At 34.8% G+C, this 17,371-nt stretch overlaps 1 protein-coding gene and 1 pseudogene across 4 annotated transcripts in view; both read left to right on the top strand.

Annotated features, from left to right (window-relative positions):
- Positions 1-8,596, top strand: part of KBTBD3 (kelch repeat and BTB domain containing 3) — a 53,913-nt gene extending 45,317 nt beyond the window's left edge. For all 4 annotated transcript variants that reach the window (XM_020895458.2, XM_020895461.2, XM_070473698.1 and 1 more), the window contains exon 3: positions 1,016-8,596. In XM_020895458.2, coding sequence (XP_020751117.1) covers positions 1,016-2,618 — 1,603 coding nt within the window. In that variant the 3' untranslated portion in view covers positions 2,619-8,596. The remainder of the gene's footprint in view (positions 1-1,015) is intronic.
- A 2,457-nt stretch (positions 8,597-11,053) lies between these two features.
- On the top strand, positions 11,054-12,339 carry LOC110138410 (myb/SANT-like DNA-binding domain-containing protein 4 pseudogene; annotated as a pseudogene).
- The last annotated feature ends 5,032 nt before the right edge of the window (positions 12,340-17,371 follow it).

Here is a 17,371-nt window from a genome sequence, read left to right as displayed (position 1 = left end):
ACTTGGGGGCTTCCCTCATAGCTCAGATGGTAAAGAATCCACCTGCAGTGCTGGAGATGTGGGTTTGAAACCTGGGTTGGGCAGATACCCTGGAGGAAGAAATGGCAACCCACCCCAGTATTCTTACCTGGGACATCCCATGGACAGAGGAGGCTGACGGGCTACAGTCCATGGAGTTGCAGAGAGTCTAGCACACTAACCAGCTAAGCATGCCTGCAGAGTACGTGGGCACTGCCCACAAAGGTACCCTGGACGTTACTGGTACAGAACAAACCAGTGTTAAACCAGGCCCAAAGTCAGGTGACCTTTAGTCTTAATGAATGTTCAACTAGCAGTCTTTAGTTCTTTGTGTAGCTGTTTCTTCTTTAACCTTAATTTTTATTTGCAGTTCTACTGAAAACCATCCTAATGAGTTTGTTTAAAGTGTAAAAATTAGTAACTCTGGATATAAAGTTAATTAAGGATGGATGGCAATACTGTTCTTACCAAAGCCAGTTGTGAAATATATCCTGCCTAAACATTTCCAAATAATTTATATTTTTGCTTAAAGTGAGCCAAAGATGGTCCCAGTTTCTTAGAGTGGTATCAACTTTACCAGGTAGGATAATGTATATGTAAGTTTATCCTATCCTATATTTTAAGTAATTTTAGTTATCACTTGCAGAGTTGGTACTAAATTAATCCATAGGTAAATAAATTCAGCCATTAGATTTTACCCCAGTTTTATGAATAATATATAAGAACATCAAATCAGACACAACATTTGAATCTTTTGATAGCCTTTGGATTCATTGCTATTAGCTGTAATCTATATATTTTTCAGTGTGGTATTGTGTAATATGTGTATTTTACAGATAAATAATATGGTCTTGATTTATTAGGATGCTTTAAAAATGTATTTTGTAAATATATTTTATATCAACCTAAGACTGAAGGAAACCTTTTTAAGGTCATATTGAAAATTGGAATAAAATATTCCTGTTTATTTGTTCTTCTGTGTTCTTCATTTTTGCAGGGCTATGTTTGAAGTAAACATGAAAGAAAGAGATGGTGGAAGTGTTACCATTACTAATTTGTCCTCCAAAGCAATAAAAGCATTTCTTGATTATGCCTATACTGGAAAAACAAAGATAACAGATGATAATGTGGAAATGTTCTTCCAGTTGTCATCATTTCTTCAAGTTTCCTTCCTATCCAAAGCTTGCAGTGACTTTTTAATAAAAAGTATTAATCTTGTCAATTGTTTACAGTTATTATCTATATCAGATAGCTATGGTTCTGCCCGTTTGTTTGACCATGCTTTATACTTTGTTCAACATCACTTTTCTTTATTATTTAAATCCAGTGATTTCTTAGAGATGAATTTTGGAGTACTGCAAAAGTGTCTGGAATCAGATGAATTAAATGTTCCTGAAGAAGAAACTGTACTGAAAGTTGTCCTTAGTTGGACTAAACATAACTTAGAATCAAGGCAAAAACATCTGCCTTATTTGATTAAAAAAGTAAGATTATGTCAGTTATCTGAGGAGACACTTCAAGATTGTCTACTCAATGAAGAGTGTTTACTCAAAAGCACAAACTGTTTTGACATAATCATGGATGCAATTAAGTGTGTGCAAGGTTCTGGTGGACTTTTCCCTGATGCTCGACCATCCACAACTGAAAAATACATATTTGTTCACAAAACTGAGGAAAATGGAGAAGCTCAGTATACGTTTTGCTATAATATTAAAAGTGATTCATGGAAGATACTGCCACAGTCACACCTGATTGATTTGCCCGGATCTAGTCTATCTAGTTACGGGGAGAAAATATTCTTGACAGGTGGTTGCAAAGGGCCATGTTGTAGAACAGTTCGGCTTCATATTGCAGAATCATATCATGATGCCACTGATCAAACCTGGTGCTACTGTCCAGTCAAAAATGATTTTTTCCTGGTATCAACTATGAAAACACCAAGAACCATGCATACATCAGTTATGGCTCTCAATAAATTGTTTGTCATAGGTGGAAAAACTAGAGGATCTCAGGACATTAAAAGTCTCTTAGATGTTGAATCTTACAATCCTCTTTCCAAAGAATGGGTGTCTGTTAGCCCATTACCCAGGGGCATATACTATCCTGAAGCAAGTGCATGCCAAAATGTAATTTATGTTCTTGGATCAGAGGTAGAAATTACAGATGCTTTTAACCCATCACTTGATTGCTTTTTCAACTACAATGCTACAACTGATCAGTGGTCTGAACTAGTAGCAGAGTTTGGGCAGTTTTTTCATGCAACGTTAATTAAAGCTGTCCCAGTAAACTGCACACTCTATATATGTGACCTTTCCACTTACAAGGTTTATAGTTTTTGTCCAGATACTTGTGTTTGGAAAGGTGAAGGATCTTTTGAATGTGCAGGCTTCAATGCAGGTGCAGTTGGAATTGAAGATAAAATTTATATATTAGGTGGTGATTATGCACCAGATGAAATCACAGATGAAGTTCAGGTCTACCACAGCAGCAGGTCTGAGTGGGAAGAAGTTTCACCAATGCCAAGAGCCTTAACTGAATTTTACTGCCAAGTGATTCAGTTTAATAAATACAGAGACCCATGGTTTTCTAATCATTTCTAAAAGTAGTGTATGATTAGACCTTCTAAAGCAATTGCAATTCTAGAAGCCTGCAGTAAATTTATTAACTTTAATTATTGGTAAAAAGGTCTTTACAGCTTAGTAAGATAAAACACACCTTCTATAAGAGAATTACTGTGAATGTATACCATATTAGAGAAATACTATGAATGTATACTATATATGAATTAGCAGTTCCCAGAAACTTTAAAATACACAATACATTTTACCAAAAACTGTAATTTAATCTTGGAGAATCTAGGATATTAGTATTTTCATATGTAAGTAAAACTCAGGCTTTGATGTTTTGATTCTTAAAGTACTTTATCCATGACAGACAGACAGACAAATCACACTTCACAGAACTGTACAATGTTAATGGGAGAAATCTCTTTAGATAGTAAAAATGACATTTATACTATATTATATGAAGTGTAAAATATATTAGAGGTGAGAATCCTATCTTGTTACTACAGGTATAAGAGTAGTTGAATTCCTATTTTTTCTGAACATTGGTTAGCTATTTTTAAGCCCTTTCTTTTCTTTCACTATTTTTGAGTCAGAAAATTTTCTGAAATGAAGTGTATTTCCCCAGCCTTCTAAAACTGTACACTAAACATGTTTTAATTTTTTGATTCAACTCTTCAGCAAGAGTATAGTGTACTGTAATGCTGTTGGCAGTTACTGAAATGTCTTAAAATTTGCATATTCTATAAGTTTTCAGTGTTAGTTGGTCTCAGTTTTTACAGGTATTTTATTTTCTGGCTCAAGCTCAGTAAATTAACTTTCTTGATTTATTTAGTCAGTTCAAGTTATACCTGACCTGATTTTATCTTGACATGTAACCCTTTTAGTGATGTTCTTGGATTCTGGGATGGTGGTCTTAAAATACTTTTCCATATCATTGCCGGATTCCAATGTAAGCGAGGACATAGGAAATCTGACCTCTAGATAAGTGGACCACTATTGCTGGCATTTCTTAAACTTTTGCATGTACACATTTGAGTTGCAGTAAGAAATTTAAACGTTTCAGTTAGCACCGTGTCAGTTTTCTGTGATGATGTATACCCTCTGTAAAGTGCTGTATATGTTTTCTTCAGCAAATTATTCATAGTGAATTATTTACTAATTTGAAAATGTGACTGGGCTTTTGGTATTCATAGTAGATATGTGAAACTTGTAACTTATTAGATGTTTAATCATCTCTAACCCAAACAATGAAAGAGAATCATTCTTGTTCTCAGCTAAGATGATTCTGCCTTGTAAGAGGATATGTTTCTTTAATCAGTTTTAACGATACAGGTATTTTAGGTTTTAGGACCTGATTTATATCTCAGGTAATGTGTAGATTATATTTCTCTGGAATCAAATGAAGTTTCCCATACACTGTAGTAAATGTTAATCTGTTGTAAATATTCTTTAGAAGTGGAAATGTACCTAAATGAAGGTCCTTTTATTTTACCATATAAATTTATGCAATCATAAGTTTCAAATATATTTTTCAAAATGAAACAGAATGTTAGACTAAATTATCATGCAATTCCAAAATCAGGGATGGTCCATAATCAGACGATAGTTGCATAAAAATTCTGTAGAATTGGTAGCTTCCTCCCTACCTACCTTTGTTGGTTCTGCCCTTCTCTCTCTCTCTCTCTCTCTGTGGTTGTGTGTCTGTGTTGGGTGCGTAAGAAAGAAAGAAAATTCAGTGGACGCTTTGTGTGTTAATGTGGCACTTTGAAAAGTTATTTGAGAAAGACCATAACACAGTGGGTGACTAAATTGTTAATTTAAGCATATATAAACAAATATTTCAAGAAAGGAGCAACTAAAGCAAAATAGAATCCCTTCCTGATGTTGTTTCATTATTATATCTTGATTTCTACCATTCCTTTCAATGGCCATTGATTTTTTAAATTTTATTTTTACTTGGAGGATAATTACGATGTGGTGATGGTTTCTGCCCCACATCAACATGAGTCAGCCATAGGCACATATATGTCCCCTCCCTCTCGAGCCTTCCTCCCACCTCCCTCCACACCCCACCCCTCTGGGTTGTCACAGAGCAACCACGGCCATTGGTTCCTGATGTTACTAGAAGTATCCTTGTTACCAAGGCATAAGTAGCTCCCTCTGCATTTGATTTAAAACACTTTTCAATGCACAAGGCTTTCTTGCCTTAGTTTCCACAATTGCTGCAGGAAACTTGTTGATCGTTTTTCACTTACTGTCACCCCTTTTTCATCTGTACCTGAGTGTTCTTCATCAGTTATAACTTAAAAAAGTAGTCTGTCTAGTCATAAAACCTCAAACTCTTCCTTTACTTACTGTTCTTTTTCCTTGACATTATAGCAGTCTGTGCTGGGCTTGGCTCTCTTGGCAGTTAATCTTGTTCTCTCCAATTTTGCATCATCTGGTAAAGGGAACACTTTCATTTGATCTACTGAATGGTTATTGAAAAATGGTTCTGGGTGTTCAAAATCCTCAAGGAACTCAGGCACATGTACACATGGTCAGTGAGTTAACTGGTATCATTCTGATCTTGCCAGTCACTTTGGCTTCACCAAGAACCACATGTATTATTTCTGGCCTGGCCCTCTAATTCTCGATCTTTTGCAAGTCTCAGTGATCTTTCAAGTCTATTCTGCTACGCAGGAGGAGCCGTTTTTCCTGTCTGTAAGATTAGAAGACAATACCCCTTTATGACTTCTTAGTCTTTTTTTTTCTTTAAAGTTTCCTTTCCTTTCATTATCATCCTTCAGTCTGCTGCATTGTAAGAGACAAAATAATTAAGCTCATTATCCAGATTGCTTTCATTCTTGTAGCAAAATTCTAAGTAACATTTCCAAATTCTTTATCATTTGTCCTGGTAAATGGATTATGCACACACACAAAAAATTGCAATATTGTAATATCCTAGTGTCTGCTAAAATTGAAAGTAGTTATGTGTCATTATTAAACATAAAAAATTAAATTCAACATTTATATGATATCAAAGTTAATGAGCATTTTTAGAACTATCTTCAAACTTGATTTATAATGTAGAGCACCTGTTCATCTATTGCCTGTGAAACAAAAGCAGTATGAAGAATATTTGCATAATCAAATTAACTGCATTCATATAATAATGTTGGTTTGGGGAGGGAAAGCAGTCTTTATCACAACATTATTCATTATATGTTACTCTTGAAAGCTAGAATATTATTTGAGAGCAACCACATCCTGCAACATGATTCCATTTTCCCCAGATACCAAGAAGAGCAATTGAATATGTGTTCAGGGTACCTAAAAGAAGGCATCTGACTTGAAAATCAGAGTCAAATATAGAGGGAGACATCTGTTTATCTTTTAAGAGTTGGAAGCAGTAAATGTAATGGTTAAATATATTGTTGAATATACTTTGGATCATCACTCTCGGTTTAATTGGATCCAGTGTTTGGAAACCCATATATTTAGAATTGAATGTGTAAGAACAAAAAATGCCTTCCAATGGGGAGCTCTTAAGGGCAATCTAAAAACGAAGGCTTAAGTTTATAAGGAAGCCAGTTTCTGTTCAATGTAACAAAATTCACTCCACTTTATAAAGCCATATTTGGAATAAGACTAAATATCAAAAACTGTCATGTGGCAGAGAACTAGCCCAAATATATTTTTATACAGGAGTATACCAAAGATTTCTATATTTTATTTGCACAATTTGGTTGTAGTATTTTTCTGCCTTTTGACTAATTGCTTCCTCCAGTTTGTTTAGCATTTAGGCATTCTGAGTAACTTGATTTTAATGTCTGCATGCTCAAGATTTCAATAAGATGTGAGTCATAAAATTACATCATTTTAGGAGCATTCTTGTTGAAGGAAATTCTTTTTTTTTTTTAAATCACTTAGGAAAAGCTCTGTAAAGGGTGTTAACATTTATAGTGAGCTGCTAATAGGGATTTCTCTTTCTGTTTACCATAAGTGCACATTTGTTTTACAGTGAATAGAAACTGAAAGACCATTACCTAAAATTTTGTCCTGAATTATTATTATTATTTCACTGCAAATGTAGCTATATAGCTATATGTAGTGAATCTAGATAAAGATTATGTGACTTGGAAGATATCTTTAAATCTTAAAAATCTATGTTTACAAATAAATTATATTTGATTAACATGGTTAAATTTAATTTATAAATAGGGGTTTTAATCACAGCATGGTATTATACACTGATCAAGAGGTAACTTTTCTAAATCATAGATTCGTATTCAAACTTGAAGATAACCTTAGAATCTAATAGAGCTTCCAGCCTTGTATACAAAACCCCTCTAAATTCTAAAATACCCTTGATAGGCGATTTTCCTTTCAAATTCTAATTCAGTTCTTTTCAGGGTAAAGTGCTCACTACCTCCATTTTTAAACAGTTCTATTAGAAAGTTCTTCCTAAGGTTGAAAGCAACTCTGCCTCCCTGTAATAACTTTCAGTCCTTGATCTTAGGTTGCTGTCTCCATAAGTATTGGAAGTAGCATGTCTTCCATTCCTCTGAAATCAGTTCTCACTTTCCTTCTTCTTCAAATGCTTAGCACTTTAAAACTTGCCACAGTGGCCAAGGTTACATACCTTCTACGTGTACATTTGCCTCAGAAAAATCCATCCTAGCTCTGTTGCTCTTTTGGTGTGTTGAGCATGATGAGCATTGCATGATCTTGTAATAAAGCAAGCACTTCATTCCCTTAATAAGTTTTTATAAATTCAGTGTGAGCTAGAGCCTTGCTATTTCTCCTTCTATTGACTGTCAACATAATCACAAACATGTTTCCTGGGAGAGGAATTCTGAAGCCAGATTTTAATGTCTTTTGATCATCTGTCATTAGATACGGTTTTCAGAATTTTAATAATACTTCTAAAAGAGACTAAAGCATATACAAAAAATAGAAACCAAAGCAGCCACTAACTAGCTCAACAAATTATGTTGTTGGTTCCAAGGGTAACAAGGTTGCCGAATTACTTAAAGAGTACAATTCTCTGAGTATTACGTTGTGGTGTAAATACTTGTTTACATATCTATCTTATTTAATTGGAAACTCTTAGAAGTAGGGATATTATCATTTCTGGACCTAGCAATTAGCACAATGCTTGCATATTAATAAGGCATCTAATAAGCTGACATTCTATCAAGCCAATATATGAAGCAAAATTTATTATAGTTTTATTGTTTCTGAATGGGTTAGACTTAACTGCATATTTTGCAATTTTCATGTACAAAAAATTGATATACATTAGGATTTTACATTTAAGAATGCTACACATTGTACTTTAGTTATCAATGTATGTGTTAATTCTTTTTGTAATATTTGATATCCTTATGTTAAAAGTCTGGGTTAGCTAATTTATACAACTTTTTGTTAGTATATGTTGTATATCTTTGTTAGTATATGGAAAAATTAATAATGAAGTACTTTTTATTTGAGAATGAAATTGCATTACACAGTACATTGCCCACATTTGGAGAACATGTATTGTTGGTTGTATAGTTGTGTTGTATATGTATATTTGGTACTTGGAAGTGAAATTATACTTTCAAAGTAATTCATTGAATTTTTTTAGTGCTTAAGGAATATTTGTTCTTGAATTTTAATTATAATACTCTGTGTTTCCTTTCAAATGCAGTAATAGATAAGACAGTGACTGAAAGTATCATTAGTAGACACACAACCCCCATTTCCCCTACAAGAACATGATAACTTTAGTGACCTTTTTCCCACAGGGGAGACTGTGCAAAGCTACTTAACTTTGCAAACATAAGTGATTTATTTCATTTTCTATTAGTAGAATATGGGCATTTACCATATGCTATGAGAAACAAAATCATTTATTTAACCATGTTAATATGTAGTAAACAATTCAACTATATAAAATAATTAATGTATTAAAATGTATCTCAGAAAAGAATATATATTGTTTGTATTTATTGTTACTAGAAATAAAAAAGATAGAAAAAGGTGAATGCTAAGGCTCTCATTTTCTTGCCACCCCCTTCCCCAGATGCCCTGAGTGGCTCTGATGAATTTCAGAATTCCTGAGTGAGTGGTGGTGGAGGTGGGGTTACTGTTAGAAGGGGCTCTGTAACTGTGGAAAGAGTAGCATAGACTTCAAGGTGGACATGTTGGGCTGAGTGAATAAAATGCAGCTAGATTTGAAATGAATCATAGATGGGGAGAGACTTTGAGGCTCTGCATGAGCTAAGAAAGAACAGACGACATGTCCATGACCCACAAATGAAAGCAGTAGAAGCTAGCTGAATGTCCAAGGTCAGGCACTGTCCAACCCTACTTCAACGGGACATCAGCAACACAAGAATCAGCCAGGTGCCAGGGTATAAACCTCCTTCCTACCTAATATGTACAGGTGAGCTAGTGAAGAGGTCCAGAGTCTGAGAGACTAAATCATACCATAACAAGACTTATTTTAAGATGTTTACATTAGATGCTGTCTTAATTCCAGTTCAATTTTTCTTCTTTCTGGGTAGGCCCATTTGCCATCACATTTCTGGTTTTCCTATGTGACCAGTTGTGATTTACTAAACAACCTTGACTCCCAAACCCTCTTGTAGAATACTGCTCAGCTTGCAACAGTTGATCTATGGAAACCTAACCCTTAAAAAATCAACTGTTCTATCCCACATACTTGCATAACGCTGGTTGCTTTCTCTTCATTTCTTAGGCTCTCCTATCAAATCCTTGGTCCAACCTTACTGCTCCAGACTTCTTCCCTTATTACCTCCAATTCTCCATGTGCTTCCTTCCAGCTTCTGTAGTTTACTTTGCCAGCAAATAATGAATGACTCACCTCCTTCTCTTTAATCTCTGTAGTTAATTTAAAATGCAAGGATATTGGAGAGAATTTGCTTGTTACCAGGTTGTTGGGGATGCTTCCCCGAAACCAGAGGTCTCTCTTGGTCAGCATTTTAATACTTGCAAGTTTTCCTCTTAAGTCATTAAATAGAATGGTTCATAATCTCAGGCTGATGCACTGGCATTTGAAGTTCTTTCCCTGAATTCTGAACTGCCTGAGTTTATCCTTCTCTTCCCTGCAAAACAAAAGCCCCTCAAAGACAAAATTTAATCTGTATACTCAGAAAATAAATGGCAAAACACATTTAAACAATTACTTAATATTGTGTTACAGGCTCTTATTCAGTTACAGTGTAAGTTGCAAATATGTTTTGTCAAAAAGTACTTTAGCAATTTGGCCAATATAAAGACTAATTGATATATATGTACATTTTTCAGAGAAATAATAACCCTAAAACATAATTACTTTTTTCACTATGAATATGGAATTTCAAAGTTATATTTATAAAGTGCTTTGAGGTTTTTGAAACTATAAAATATTGAATTTTTAGACAACGTGGCACTAAACCAATCTACCTAGTGAACATTAATTAAAACTGCAATTTATTTTAATTACTTTTATAAAATCTATGTTTCCAGGGTAAAGTTTCCTTGGACTTATTAAATTTTGCAATTTTGAAGACTTCTATGAAGCTTAATCAAACTAAACCTAAAATAGCAAACTTAATATTCATGAAAAAACTTAAGAAATATGTGGAACCATCTTAAAATATTTAACATATCATCATAGTGTTTATAAAGTTAGATTTCACTGCACCTTACAAATATTTTTGCATTTCTTCGAAATTCAGGGCTTGTTTAACCTGATTCTGTTCTAGTAGTAATTAGTGAGTACTTCCATGAGAAATTAATTACCCTTACCTAACTTTGGGCAAAATACATGGTGGAAAGTTAGTTTAACATTTTCAATCAAGAAAGGCCTTTCTCCAGCCTTTTCATTTAAAAATATAACTAGCCTAATTTTTTCCTTTTAGAGATTAACCACATTTTATGTTATGAAACATTAATTGGAATTTGAAAAAACTTTTAAAGAAACTTTCAACAAATGAGTAATTTTTTTTGTTTCCTTTACAAATAGTGTTCACCTTGTGATCTGTTCCTGAAAGAGTGAAATATACCACAATGTTCTTCCATTTAAATACAATTCACATTTCACTTAGAAGCACAAATTAATGAACACTTGTTTCTAGGAATTTTCAAAAAGAGAATTATTCTAGTAGTTTAAAGCATCTAAATTTCTTTCCTTATAAATGAAATATTAAGTTCTAACCAATAATTTTTGTTATGGGATGTCTACCTAGGAATATATGTGTCAGGCAGTGTTCCTTAAAGTTTCCTCCAAAACAAACAGAGGTCATCTGGGAGTCCCATTAAAAGTATCGAATCCAGGGGGAGGTGCTGCCAGGCTAGTAGGAAACATCCAACCCCCTGTGATACTAGATGAATGGAAAACTCAGATTTAAATAAAGTACTAACAAGGAATTGCCCTTGAGTTTTGTACTTTGTAGCATTCCTTGAATTCTTTTCACATCTTCCCTTACTGTAAAAACTGCACTTAAGTTAGAAAATGAAGCAATTGAAAAGGAAAAGCAATTTCAGTGTACAAGAAACTCAGACCCTTCTGAAAGAAATTACGAAAAGGAAAGAAGAAATTTTTTTCTAAGCAGCTTAATACAACAATTAATGTGATGAAGCGAATGACTTGGGAGGAGATTGCACAGTGTGTGAATGCTGTAGGGTAAGGAGAACAGAGAACAGGGACAGAAGTGAAAAGAAGGTACCTTGACTGGCGAGCCCTTATGAAGAGAAAGAAGATGAAGGCGAACATTAAGCTAGCTGGTTCAGGGTTTCCCCTACCCACATCTGATTTAGATGACTTTCTCACTGAAGAGATAGATGAAAAGATTGGATTCCGAAGTGCTACAAATTCTGATTGGCAAAATGGGGCAGATTGCAGGGATGCAGGTGGATCCTGAGGTCAAGGAAGAAAAGGAAGAAGGAGATCCCCAGAGTCCTGAATTTGAGATTGAAGAGGAGGAAGAAATGTCATCAGTCATACCAGATTCCAGGAGGAAAATGAACTTCCTGATTTCCCCCACATTGATGAATTTTTTACTCTGAACTCAACACCGTCTAAGTCTACATATGATGAGCCCCATTTTCTTGTAAACATAGAGAAACAGAAACTAGAATTGGAAAAACAAAGGCTTGATATTGAGGTTGAAAGACTGCAGGTAGAGAAGGAACGCCTACAGATTGAGAAAAAGAGGCTGCAACATTTAGACATGGAGCATAGGATATAGAAACTGAGAAGTTAAAACTTGAGAGAGAACGCTTACAACAGGAAAAAGATAGGCTGCAGCTTGGAATCTGAATCCGAGAAGCTGCAGATTGAAAAGAAATGCTTTCAAGTAGCAAGAGACTACGAATTCAGAAGGAAACACACTTGCAGTGATTTACTTAGGTCTCCATTAATCAAATGTTTGTGCATAAGTTTAGGTTTAAAAATGGTTGCAGGATTAGCAACCAATACTGTTGGTTTCTTCCCCTGTTTAATATTAGTGTTTTCAATACGAAAAAGATAATTATTTGTGGGTAATATATGCTTAAGTCTTCTATGAAAACTATGTGCCGTAGCATAAACAGTATAGCAGAAATTGTTGTACTATATAAATTTAGTAAAATTACACACAGTCTTGTATAATCTATGCACTCAGAGTTTACAATTATGTTTGTGTAAAATTCTAGCTCAGTAGTTGTCAACTGGGGGTGACTTTGGCCCCCAAAAGACATTTGGCAATATTTGGCGACATTTTTTGGTTGTCAGAATTGGAAAATTGGGCACATTGCTTCTGGCATGTAGTAGGTAAAGGCTAGGGATACCTACATCCTGCAATGCACAGGACAGTTCCCACCCTCCCCTCCCCCCCCAAAAAAAAAGATCAAACCCTAAATAGCAATGTTGCTAAAGTTGAGGAACCCTGTCTTAGCCTGGCTGAGCACCTCTTTAGCTTTGTTTCAGTTTTAGAATATTAAAATACCACAGATATCTATGTGGGAATTACTCAAGTGGCCCAGCACTTTAACTATGAAACAGTACTATATAGTATATTGACTATAGGAAGTGATGAAGATTATAGATGTTTTATTCCTTTGTTTCCATCTGTATATAATGTGAGAGTCAGAAAACAATGTAGGCAACATAGAAGTTGTCTAAAGTGAGTTACTTTCCAAAGCAGTTCACTCATCTAGCTATCGGTGCTTTAGAAACAGCACACATTTTTGTAAGCTTTATGCTTCTGTGACTCCATTGACTAAGCCAGTAGTTTAGACAAAAATTGTGATTTCTACCATGTACTGAAATCTTAATATACTTGGTTGAAGCTAGTAAGAATGTTACCAGTTTAAAAATTGTGTAGGTAATCAATGAACTGGAACTCAGCAAGTGGTCCTTTGATTTTTAAAACAGATAATAGATATTTGGAACTGGGAGTGGGGGTGGGGGAGAATGTCCTCTGTATCCAATAGTAATGATGATGGTGATGAAATAATGATAGTAGTGGTGCATATGAATTAGGGAAGCACTTATTGCACACTATCTGAAATAATCTGTAGAAAAAGTCTTGAGAGTAGTATCATTATTCCTGAATCTGAGACTTAGAGAAGGTACACTTCTCTTAAATGACTGATTTCATATTTCATGATGTATTTTGTCTCTGTTCTTCCCTGTGAAACAAAGTTTGTATCTTTAGTCAGTCATTTTGGTATTTATTCTGAGACCAAGGGTTTACTTAATCTGGTGGTTTGCCTTCAGTCCCCTAAAAGTACTTCTTCCACTGTCCAGAAGATTGTAATGCGCACTAAAGTTGAGAATCACTGCATGAGATCACTTTGTATTTTCCCATTTCCCTATATGTAGTCTTAGTACATCTCTTCTGTTGACAGATACTACCTTGATTCTAAATTGATTCTTGTTAATTTAAGAATATCTTGAAACCAAATTTAGAAAAAAGCTAACACCTATCCAACTCAAACTCTCCCAGAAAATTGCAGAGGAAGGTACACTCCCAAACTCGTTCTATTAGGCCACCATCACCCTAATACCAAAAACAGACAAAGATGCCACAAAAAAATAAAAATACAGGCCAATATATCACTGAAGAACATAGATGCAAAAATCCTCAACAAAATTCTAGCAAACAGAATCCAATAACATACTAAAAAGATCATATATCATGACCAATTGGGCTTTATCCCAGGGATGCAAGGATTCTTCAATATTAGCAAATCAGTCAATATGATACACCACATTAACAAGTTGAAAGATAAAAGCCATATGATTATCTCAACAGATGCAGAGAAAGCCTTTGACAAAATTCAACACCATTTATGATTAAAAACTCTCCAGAAAACAGGCATAGAAGGAACATACCTCAACATAATAAAAGTCATATATGATAAACCCATAGCCAACATTATCCTCAATGGTGAAAAGTGGAAAGCATTTCCGTTAAAGTCAGGAAGAAGACAAAGGTGCCCACTCTCACCACTACTATTCAACACAGCTTTGGATGCTTTAGCCACAGCAATCATAGAAGAAAAAGAAATAAAAGAACTCCAGATTGGAAAAGAAGAAGTTAAACTCTGTTTGCAAATGATATGATCTTCTACATAGAAAACACTAAAGATGCCACCAGAAAATTACTAGAGCTAATCAATGAATATAGCAAAGTTGCAGGATATAAAATTAACACACAGAAATCCCTTGCATTCCTATACACTAAGAAAACAGAAAGAGAAATTAAAGAAACAATTCCATTCATCATTGCAAGGAAAAGAATAAAATACTTAGGACTAAATCTACCTAAAGAAACAAAAGACCTATGTATAGGAAAATATAAAATGCTGATGAAAGAAATCAAAGATGACACAAATAGATGGAGAAGTATACCATGTTCATGGACCAGAAGAATCAATATAGTGAAAATGAGTGTACCATGCAAAGGAATCTATAGATTCAGCTCAATCCCTATCAAGCTACCAATGGTATTTTTCACAAAACTAGAGCAAATAATTTCACAAATTGTATGGAAATACAAAAAAACCTCAAATAGCCAAAGCAATCTTGAGAAAGAAGAATGGAACTGGAGGAATCAACTTTCCTGACTTCAGACTATACTACAAAGTTAGTCATCAATAGAGTATGGTACTGGGACAAAGACAGAAACATAGATCAATATATCAAAATAGAAAGCCCAGAGATAAACCCATACACCTATGAACACATACAATGAATGAAAATGTACAATGAGGTGAAAATATACAGTGGAGGTGAAAATATACAATGGAGAAAAGACAATCTTTTCAACAAGAGGTGCTGGGAAAACTGGTCAACCACCTGTAAAAGAATGAAACTAGAATACTTTCTAACACCATACACAGAAATAAACTCAAAATGGATTAAAGATCTAAATGTAAGACCAGAAACTATAAAATTCCTAGAGGAAAACACAGGCAAAACAGTCCCTAACATAAATAACAGCAAGATCCTCTATGACCCAACTCCCAGAGTAATGGGGAAAAAAAAAATAAACAAATGGGACCTAATTAAATTTAAAAGCTTTTGCACAATGAAGGAAACTATAGGCAAGTAAAAAGGCAGTCTTCAGAATGGGAGAAAATAATAGCAAATGAAACAACTGACGAAGAATTAATCCCTAAAATATGCAAGCAGCTCAAGCTGCTCACTACCAGAAAAATAACCCAATCAAAAAATGGGCCAAAGAACTAAACAGACATTTCTCCAAAGAAGACATACAGATGACTAACAAACACACGAAAACATGCTCAACATCACTCATTATCAGAGAAATGCAAGTCAAAACCACAATGAGGTACCATCTCACGCCAGTCAGAATGGCTGCTGTCAAAAAATCTACAGACAATAAATGCTGGAGATGGTGTGGAGAAAAGGGAACCCTCTAACCCTGTTGGTGGGAATGCAAACTAGTACAGCCACTATGGAGAAGAGTGTGGAGATTCCTTTAAAAACTGGAAATAGAACTGCCATATGACCCAGAAATCCCACTGCTGGGCATACACACCGAGGAAACCAGAATTGAAAGAGACACGTGTACCCCAATGTTCATTGCAGCACTGTTTACAATAGCTAGGACAGGAAAGCAACCTAGATGTCTATTGGTAGACAAATGGATAAGAAAGTTGTGGTACACATACACAAGGACTATTACTCTGCTATTAAGAAGAATGCATTTGAATCAGTTCTAATGAAATGGATAAAACTGGAGCTATTATACAGAGTGAAGTAAGTCAGAAAGAAAAACACCAATACAGTATATTAGCACATATATATGGAGTTTAGAAAGATGGTAACAACAACCTTATATACGAGACAGCAAAAGAGACACAGATATAAAGAACAGACTTTTGGACTTCGTGGGAAAAGGGGAGGGTGGGATGATTTGAGAGAATAACATTGAAACATGTATATTACCATATTTGAAATAGATGAACAGTCCAAGTACAATGCATGAAAAGGGCACTCAAAGCTGGTGCACTGGGACAACCTAGAGGGATGGGATGGGGAGGGAGGTGGGAGGGGGGGTTCAGGATAGGGGACATATGTATGCCTGTGGCTGATTCATGTCAATGTATGGCAAAAAACACCACAATATTGTAAAATAATTAGCCCCCAATTAAAATAAATTAAAATATATTATAAAGATGAAAAAAAAAAGAATATCTTAAAAACCATATGTGACATATGAGTATGGGTATATAAGGCAAAAATATACATCTTAGTTACCTTGCATTTGAAATAGTGTTATTTTTCTATAATTGAAATAAATGCTACCATAGGATAAAAAATACCTAATCCAGGACCTTATCCTTAGAGATTTTCATTCAGTAAATTCTAGATTCGGATCCTAGGAACTCATAGCTTTTACAAGCACGGCAAATAATTCTTATCAGTAAGCAGGCCTGGATATATACTAAGGTAGAGACTGAGAACTCAACTCTAAGTCAAGTAGGTTTGGGTTTGTATCTTTGTTCCACATAGAGTGGTTTAAAAGCTGTACAAACTTGAGCAAATTACTTAAACATTCTGTGCCCCACGTGTTTTATTGGCAACACAGATAATAGTTATACCTCCCACAACATGTTATTTTAAGAATTAAGTAACACACGTGACATATTTGACAATGGGATATGTTCAGTAAATGTCCCTTGTCCCCTATCTTTTGTCTTATTTGCTTTTACCAGAAGCCATCTTCTCCTAATTCTCTGATATGCTACTACAGCTTTACATTCTACAATTAGAGCTAAAAATTTAAATCTGAAAAGTATACAAATCTTCCTTGACAGAGGAAATTGATGGGATAAAGTAAAACTTTGCCTAATACACAGTTTATCTTTGACTTGGCCCTAAACGTTCCTTCTTAGGCTCAACCATCAGTATCTCATTTATTATTTTATTCATTTAACCGAGTTCCTAATGTGTGTCATCAGTGTAGTAGGCTTGAAGTAACAATAGCAAGAAAATCAGATGTGTTCCCTATTTTCCTTGAACTCAGTGTTCTGTCCCTTCTTCAAGTCTCTCCAGGCTTGATTTTTGCCTAATCTCTATTGATAACAAACACTTTCGATTTGGCCCCACTTTTGTTTTCCAATCTCAGGGCCTTGAACCTTAGAAAGTTCTTTGGCTTCCACATCTGCTCTGTCCAAATGAGAATTCCCTTTTTCTCTTTGACCCACATCTTTCACCTTTTACTCGTTTAACTTTGGCTGATGCCAGATAGAGCATGATGTTCAAATCTCCTGTATACACCTGAGCAGAGGGTCAGACA

Source organism: Odocoileus virginianus, chromosome 10 (genome assembly GCF_023699985.2).
Source record: "Odocoileus virginianus isolate 20LAN1187 ecotype Illinois chromosome 10, Ovbor_1.2, whole genome shotgun sequence".
NCBI classification, from domain to species: domain Eukaryota; kingdom Metazoa; phylum Chordata; class Mammalia; order Artiodactyla; family Cervidae; genus Odocoileus; species Odocoileus virginianus.
Note: the sequence above shows the minus strand (reverse complement) of the source record. Positions and strands in the feature narration are given on the sequence as shown.